Genomic DNA, 8,663 nt, shown 5'->3' with positions numbered 1-8,663 from the left:
AAAAAAAAAAAAACCTGAAAATGTGGGAAGACCACAGGATGTCTCTGAATGCATATGCTATTTTTCTTTAAATTCAAGGAGTAGAAACAGAACAACTTCATAAACCAAAGAAGTGGTACATAGCCAAATGAAGGCATGAAACTTTCCACTAATAATCGGACCAAGAAGAATTTTTACCTTTCTTCTAGTTGATTTTTACACATTAACAAAAATTAATGTTTCATGGTAATGGTTAAAAGCAAGCACTAGTTCTTATATTCACATTAGGAAATACTGATTTCATATACTGAGCCGTGAATTTAAGCTGTCAGGCAAAGGAAATCTATCACAATGCAACACAGAGTCCTGCACCAAATTGATAGTTGTAGTGAAACTGAGTCAGGGTTCTGTGATGGTGAAGGCTTGTGAAAGAGACTGGTCAGAGGCTCTAATTTGAGCCTTTCCAATGGATGTGTATGTTTGGGCAATGAAATAATTGTGATTAATCCCAACAAACTGTTTCGGGGCAAGGGAGTCTAGGAAGCATGGAAACCAAATGTTAATGACCTTCGTTTGTAATGGATTCCTTCAAAGGAGGTAGTGGTGAGAGAAGCATGAATAAGTAATCTAAAGATACTGTGTTATTGGTCCAGTTGGTAACCAGGGGTATAGGGCCAGTAACCGCAGCCAGTGACATAACAATACTGTTTTGTAACAATCCTGTCCAAAGGATTGTTTGGAGTGAAGGATTACCAGTGTGAAGGTGGGCAGTGAGCAGAGCTCCTGTGGACAGGTTAATTGATAATACAATGAATCCAGTCGCGTGTTGGAGGGGATGGGACCAGTAGCTTCCACTTAATTCTGTAATTAATTGTTGGAGGGGATGAAAGAAAGCATGCAGATAAGAAAAAGCATAGGACCGCAAGGAACAACTTAAAGCTGAGGAGTCAGCAGATCTGAGGAGTGCCTTCCGGGAGAGAGGCCTGGGGTTGGGGAGGTCTAGAGCAGCCCTAAAGATCTCTCAGGCGTGGGCTCCCAGCGTCCTTCAAGTCTCGGAGCAGTTCTCAAGACTTGATCCGGGGCGGGACCGGCAGCCACCAAACTGGCTGGCGCCAGTCTGAGACCCACGAGCGAGGGCGGGAGGTTTGTGCGTGTTACCGGGGCTTTAAGGAAGCTTAGGCGGCGGCGGCAGCCAATCAGCGGCGCGCGCGTGCAATCGCGTACCCCTTAGCGCCCCTCACATTCCACGCGCGCCGCGTACGTGCGGCGGCAGAGCCCGCCTTTTCCAGGCGGGGCTTGAGAACCCGCGGGCAGCCGGCCACGGCCGCGTAACTGCTGCCCGGTACTCGTGTAGGGTGCTGCGGCGGCGACCGGCTTCTGGCGCCAAGGCCGATCCCCAGGTGGAGGTAAAGCCCCGCCGGCGCCGCCTCCTCCTTGTGGCTTGGCGGCGGCGGCGGCCTCCGTTCCGGTCCCGGACGGCTCGGTGGATCTGCCCACTACACCAGTGAAGATGCGGCTCTTCTACCGGCTGCTCAAGCAGCCGGTCCCCAAGCAGATCGAGCGCTACTCCCGCTTCTCCCCGTCGCCACTCTCTATCAAACAATTCCTAGACTTCGGTAAGTCTGACTCCTTGGAGCCACCTCCAAGGCCCCATGGGAGTGAGGGAGCCGCCATCCTTGTCCTGCCTGTAGCTGGGGCTCTTCAGCTTCTGGGCAAAGTCCGTGAGAACCACCGGGAGGGGTGATGGGGATGCAAGCCTGAGGGCCCTCCTGGGGCTTAGGTTTCGGGTTTCGGGAGGTGGAGGGGCAGGGCCTGACACCCCCACGCCCAGCTTCGTTCAAGGACCCTCATCCCAGTCAGAACTCCCCAGCTATTCATTACGAGCTTCAAATCTACTTGACTCAAACCGCACTCTCCTTAAAACTTCAGAAAGAGAACTCGTAAACGTTTTTATTTTTAGAAGTTTTTAATGGTTGTGTAAGAAGTGTTTAGAAACACCTTGAGGTTGAGTAAATCACATAGTGGCGTTTTGTTCCTTTTCTGTAGTAAGGTGTTGGGTAGCCTTGAGTAGCAGGACCTGAACGCCTTCATTATGATTATGACTTCAAAGCAGTCATAATCGTGGGCTGCAAGTGCCTTACATGCTGGGTAAGAGCTGACCTGTAGGCTCCTGGCTACAAAGCAGGGGTTTCTAGGACAACTCCAGCCTCCTAAGTGTGAGCACCTATCTTTGATGTCCCTTGCACCCCGTGGGCAGCTGGGCTAGTACTTTACTTTACATGGATTGGGGTGGGAAGGGAGAGGACCCCAATAAAGTCTGAGGCCTACTTAGATGGGAATAGATGCTGTCACCTTCCATTAACTGATCAATCATGTTTCCCCAGAGGATGTTATTCCAACTCCGGCAGGCTGAATGCAGTTGTGAAACACCTGAAATAAAACAGAAATGGAACTCAGCATCCCCAAAGGAAACTCAAGATGACTTAGGCTCTCAAAGCCTAGATCTGTTAAATTCATTTGATTTAAATGTCATGGGATGGTGTCAGTTGGATATAAAAATGCAAAATAGGTAGAACCTTCTGGGAAGACCAGATATGCAAAATATGATGTTGTCTATATTTGGGGAGAAACATACAAGATGGAAAGAGGTATAGGTTAGAGGTTTAAGCTAATGCCAAATTAAGTTTTAGAAGCCAAGTTGCCAAAGATAGATGATGAAAATCTAAGTAAGATAAGGGAGAAGTTGGCCTTTGTATCTTAAGTTTCATTTTCAAAAGCTTTTCAGTAGAGGGACTCTACTCCCTCTGGCTATGTGTAAAATTTATGTATTCTTAAACATTTTAGCTATGCATGAACTTGTTTGTGTGGGCACACTTTTATCATGGTGTATCTGTAGAGGTCAGAAGACAACTTGCAGGAGTTGGTTCTCTCCTGCTGTCACGTGGGTCCCAGAGATGGAACTCTGGTGGTCATGCTTGGAAGAACATGCCTTTACTCACTGCACTTTCTTACCCCACCCTGCTTGGAGAGTTGCATAGGTTTGAGGCAGGTCCTGACTCCAGAGCTTAGAAGGAAAATGTTGCTATTGCTCTAAATAGGCATGTTTTCCTAATTTAGGGCTAGAGATTATTGTGAACATAAGAACCTTTTGTTACGGTAAACAGACAGATTAACTCTCAGTTGAAAGAACAAAAGAAATCTTGCTCACTCCCACCTGCAAAGTTTGTGAAAGTTTGAATAGTGTTCCTGAAATTTCAGTTACTTTATTTCTGTGGCAGTATCTCCCATGTTCATAGGCAAGGATGATATTTGAATAGGAAAGCTACTGTAAGGATATGGTGGGTAATCTATGTTGTATCTAGAAACAAATGTTCACTTTTTTAAAGCATTTAGATCAGTGGTTTGGGGCCAGCGCCTCATGCCCTGAATTTCTGATACTAGTAGTATATGAATGGGGTACAGGGCATTGGTATTTTTAGAAGACCCCAGAGTCATTCTAAAGCATCATCAGGGTTAAAAACCATTAAGTAGATGTACTTCTGGCTAATCTGCTGCCTCCTTTTTTTCTGGATGGTGTATTTGTTTAAGCCCTTTAAAATAAGAATTTCTTGAATCGTCTTTACTGGAAATTCAGTCTGCAAGAATAACAAGTATTCTAAATGGAATACCAATTTACAAAGGTACTGTAGTACCATTCCCAAGGGCAAGATTAAAAAAAAAAACATAAAAATTTATATTTTCTCTTTTGGGTCAAGATTTTTCCAAATTTAAAAGATACAAGAGGACCTATGCAGAAAATGCCTGTTTCCTACTTCTGTTGACTAGTCTCTTTGCTTAAGTTGCACCATATAGTTTTTATTTATATCTTGCTTTAAGCTTAATATGAAAGGACTTACCATGTATGTACTTGTAAACTTCCTTTTCCTTTTTCTGACTGCTGAGGGTTCATATGGGTGTAGTGTAATTAGATACCTCACAAGTGTCTAGTGGGATGTTTGTAGACTTTGCTATGACACAGTACTGCAGTGAAGTATTGTGTACATTGTAATTTCACACGTCTGGGCGTAGATAGAGGACAAATTCCTAAAGGTGACCTTGCTACATCAAGGATGATGCACATTTGTAATTTTGATAATTGTTGACAAATTCCTTTCCATAGGACGTATCTACCCACCTATTAGAAGTTTCTGAGACAGAGTGCCTGCTTTTCTGTACTTTTGCTACATGGTTATCACCCTTTTGATGGGTGAAGTAATACTTACATGGAAATGTTTTTTTTTTTCTTCACGTAAACTTTATCTTGGCTTTTTATTTTGGAAAATTGTATAGCAGTAGAAAGGATAGTTTGATAAACTTGGGTTATTATACTGAGAGTCGTGTGTTATTTGTAGATGTTTGCATATGCAGGCTGTTAGGTTTGGCTTGGTTTGGTTTTCTTTTTGAGAAAGTTAGGCTTGTTTCGGAAAGACAATTTTTTTCTCCATTAATACTGATTTATTCTTTTGAGTTAACTGTTCTTTAAAGATTTGGCATAACATTTCTATGAAACCTTCCACAAGTTTCTATATTCTATGGTATTGGTCTGTGTAGATTTTCTGTGTCATCTGGAGTCCATTTGAATATATTTTTTTCTACAAAATCCTCAATTTCATTGTTTGTTTGTTTGTTTTTGACAAGTTTGGATAGATTCCCCTCTCTTGCATCTGCTTTTCCATTTAGGCACTCGCTTTATATTTTGTGCTTTAAAAAATTTGCTTGTATTTTGGCAAGTTTCTTATGTTTATAATCCATTCTTAGTACTTTCTCCTGCACTCCTCTCTTATCCATTTCCCATCCCTATCACTCACCCCCCCCCACACATAGACCCTTTCCTAGATTCATGGCTTTATTAGGTTTGGTTTTATGACCTTGTGTGACCATTGGATTGGAGCATTGTAGGGCCCTACTTACTTACTGAAACAGGGTCTGGAAAACCCTCTGTACACTAGGCTGGCCTCAGATTCGGAGATCTGCTTGCCTCTGCCTCCTCAGTGCTAGGATTAAAGACATGAACCATGTCCAGTTATAGTTGGGAATTTTTTTGAAACAGTCTTGCCATGTAGCCCAAGCTAGCCTTAAACTCACAATCTTCATCTCTAGTCTTCTGAATGCTGAGATTAGAGGCATGCACCACTACTGCAGCTTTGATAGTAGTGTCTTAACAGTTTTTTTGTTTCTTTCTTTTTGATTTTTTTTGTTTTTTTTTCTCCACCCCTCCCCCATCTTTATTTTAGATAGGGTTTCATTCTGCTGAAACTCACTGTGTAGCCCAAACTGACTTTGAACTCTTAGTGATCCCTCCTGTCTCAACTTTTGGAGTGCTGGAATTACAGGCATGAGGCACCAGACCTGGCTTCCACTGTCTTCTTGTTTCAGTTAGCAGATGGCTTATTTGCTTATACTTATTTCTTAGTTTTATGGCTTTTATCTCTGGTTCATGCTTACCTTGACCTTACTGAGTCTCTCTGATATCCTTAGATTAATTTTGTTTTTTTTTCTTTTTCTTTATTTTAAAGTTGGATGCCAATTTGTTTTTTGTCATTCCCTTTTATTTCATGTTTTTTCTATGTTTCAATTTTAATTTTATTTTATGTAGATAGGTGTTTTTTTCTGCATGTATTTCTGTTGACCACTTGCTTGGCTGGTGCATGCAGAGGCCAGAAGAGTAAGTCAGGTCTCCCAGTTACAGACCTTTGTGAGCTACAATGTAGTTGCTGAGAATTGAACCTAGGTCCTCTGGAAGTATAATGAGTGCACTTAACTGCTGAGCCATGTCTCCCACCCCTTTATTTCAGTTTTAAGGCTAATAGCTGTGCCTCTGATCAATTGCTTTAGTAGTTTATAGCTATATTTGACCCTTACCCCCATCTCTTCCATATCCTGGAAGATGTTTATTCTTTTATGAGTTAAGGTTAGCTTGAGAGTGCTGAAACTTCCATTGTAGGTTTATTATGCATATTAATTATCTTTAGCTTTGTTGCATGAGCACAAAATGTTCTTTAAATTCTCTGACTTATTGATGTTTGTCATTGTATATGATCATTTCCTGTGAGTGTTCCTTGAGCAGCAGAAAGGAGGTTGTCCACTCTTCTCAGGTTACAGAATTATGTATTCCATATTGTTGTTTAGACTGTTTTTATACCTTGCTAAGATCCACTTAATTGGTTGTGGATCAAATGTGAGAGATGTTAGAGTCTTTCAATACGATGCTATTTTCCATATGTTCCTAGTTTATGTCATGATTGTTAATGCGCCCCTTGATACCTATTAGCTATCATGTCCTCTTGGTGAGTTGGAGCCTTTACCTTACTAGTTAACGCTGTTTGCTCTGGATTCAGCCTTATCTGATGTTGAGATACATATCCTATCTTCTCATTGGCTTTCTTATTTTCAGTTTTTCTTAATTACTTTGATTTAAATATTTCCTTAAATGTAAAGCTGATTTTGCTTTGCAATAGTTGTTTTCTTTTATATGGTAGGTTTAGCCTGAATATACTTATTGATATAAATCAAATGATCTATCATACATAATGGTAAGCATGTATAATTGTTCCCTTTTGTTGTTAATGCCTTAACACATAATTTATTGCTTTAATTTACCATGTTTGTTTTAATTAGTGCTTAGGTTTGAATTTTGATTTCATTTGTTATAACTATGACTTCCTTTCTATAACTGTTAAAGATATTTTTATTTTATATGTATAAGTATTTTGCTTACATGAATGTGCATTGTGTGTGTGTGTTTGATGCCCTCAGAGGTCAGATGAGGGGGTTAGATCCCCTGGACTGGAGTTAAGGTAGGTTGTGAGCCACTGTGTGGGGGCTGGAAATGGAAAGTGGGTTCCACTGCAAGAACAACAATTACTCTTAGCTTCCAAGTCATCCAGCCCCACTTTATTTCTTTAGACTAGACCTTCCTTTGTCTGAGTATGGTCACTGCCTTGCTAGCTCATGGACCTTTTGAGGAGTAAAAACGTGGCTAGGTGGCCGGGCTGTGGTGACACACGCCTTTAATCCCAGCACTTGGGAGGCTGATTTCTGAGTTCGAGGCCAGCCTGGTCTACAGAGTGAGTTCCAGGACAGCCAGGGCTACACAGAGAGAAACCCTGTCTTGAAAAACCAAAAAAAAAAAAAAAATTGGCTAGGATGGCTGAAAAACTGAACTGCTTTAATTTGAATTCAAAACAGATTTGATTCGGTTCTTTTTAAAATTGTGTTACATGTAGGTATTTGGATGCATGTGCGTATATGGTGTGGAGGCCAAAAGATAACCTTGGCTGTCCTTCCTTAGGAACTGTCTACTTTGTTTTCTTAGATAAAGTCTCTCACTTGCTTGGGGGCTCATCAAGTAGATCAGACAGCCACAGTGATCTGACTTGTCTCTGCTCCACCAACATGAGAACTATAAGTCTAAGCCAGCATGCCTGACTTTTGTTGTTGTTTTGTTTTTGGTTTTTTGAGACAGGGTTTCTCTGTATAGCCCTGGCTATCCTGGAACTCACTCTGTAGACCAGGCTGGCCTTGAACTCAGAAATCCGCCTGCCTCTGCCTCCCAAGTGCTGGGATTAAAGGCGTGTGCCACCACCACTTCCTGGCTGTTGTTTGTTTTTTGATATGGGATTTCTCTGTGTAGCTCTGGCTGTCCTGAAATGTGCTTTGTTGACCAGGCTGGCCATGAACTCACAGAGATCCACCTGCCTCTGCCTTCTGAGTGTTAGTCTCAAAGGTTAAGGTGTGAGTCACTACCGCCCAGCTGGCTGGCTGACATGTTTATATCTGCTCTGGAAATGGAACTCAGGTTCTCATGTTTGAGAGGCAAGTACTTTACTCACGGACCTATCTCTGCATTCCTCAGTTAATTTAGAATAATTTGGAAATAAGAATTTACCTTAACATCTATAAACTTTATGGAACTTAATTATCGGCCATTTCTTCATGATAAAAATACAGCTTCTAAGTTATGATGTGCTGTACATGTAAGATACATAGCAGATAACAAGGAATTCATATAAATCCAGTATAATACCTTTTCACTTTTTTGAGGTTGTGAGGATTGAGTCTAGAGCTTTGTATAGAGCAAGCCAGTACTCTGTGACTGAGCTATACTCTACATCTCTCATATTGATTATATATTCAAATGATATTTTACATGTCAGGATAAACAATATTAAAAATCTCATCTATTTTTGCTAATGTGACTTATAAACTATATATGTAGCTCATATTCCATTGGCATATTCAATGTGGCTTCAAATAGTAATTTCTTAGTGGAAACACTAATATATTTTATGTACAAAAGAAACTTACTGATTTTATTTCCTAGTGCTGCTCTTGCATGCCTTGTTCTGTTTTCTTTTGTAGAGTTTCTGTATTTTGGACTAATGTATTGTCTTTGAATAGCTGTTAACATTATGGTGGTTCTTGCACCATTTGAACAACCCTTCAGTTCTGTCCCCTATGAATTGTTTCTTTGACTTAATAATTCTCTTAGTGATTTTGTGTTATGATTTTTTTGGGGGGGGGCTTCTGATTAAGAAAGGGCCAACTTGGACACAGTACTTAAAGATATATTCTTGTGGCACAGAACCTTCACAAGGCTGAGGCCCTCTCCTATTGCTGATCGAATTTGCAATCCTCTACTATAC

General features: G+C 41.1%; 1 protein-coding gene across 3 annotated transcripts in view; it reads left to right on the top strand.

Moving 5' to 3' along the window:
- Positions 1-731: 731 nt before the first annotated feature.
- Positions 732-8,663, top strand: part of Pdk3 (pyruvate dehydrogenase kinase 3) — a 77,146-nt gene continuing 69,214 nt past the window's right edge. The window contains exons 1-2 of one of the 3 annotated variants that reach the window (XM_031364887.1): positions 732-772; positions 1,334-1,595. In XM_031364887.1, the coding sequence (XP_031220747.1) occupies positions 1,490-1,595 (106 nt within the window). In that variant the 5' untranslated portion in view covers positions 732-772; positions 1,334-1,489. Of the gene's footprint in view, positions 773-824; positions 843-1,333; positions 1,596-2,123; positions 2,196-8,663 lie in introns of those variants that run through there. The other 2 variants (XM_031364898.1, XM_031364907.1) reach the window with 2 other exon arrangements.

Source organism: Mastomys coucha, chromosome X, assembly GCF_008632895.1.
Source record: "Mastomys coucha isolate ucsf_1 chromosome X, UCSF_Mcou_1, whole genome shotgun sequence".
NCBI lineage: Eukaryota > Metazoa > Chordata > Mammalia > Rodentia > Muridae > Mastomys > Mastomys coucha.
Note: the sequence above shows the minus strand (reverse complement) of the source record. Positions and strands in the feature narration are given on the sequence as shown.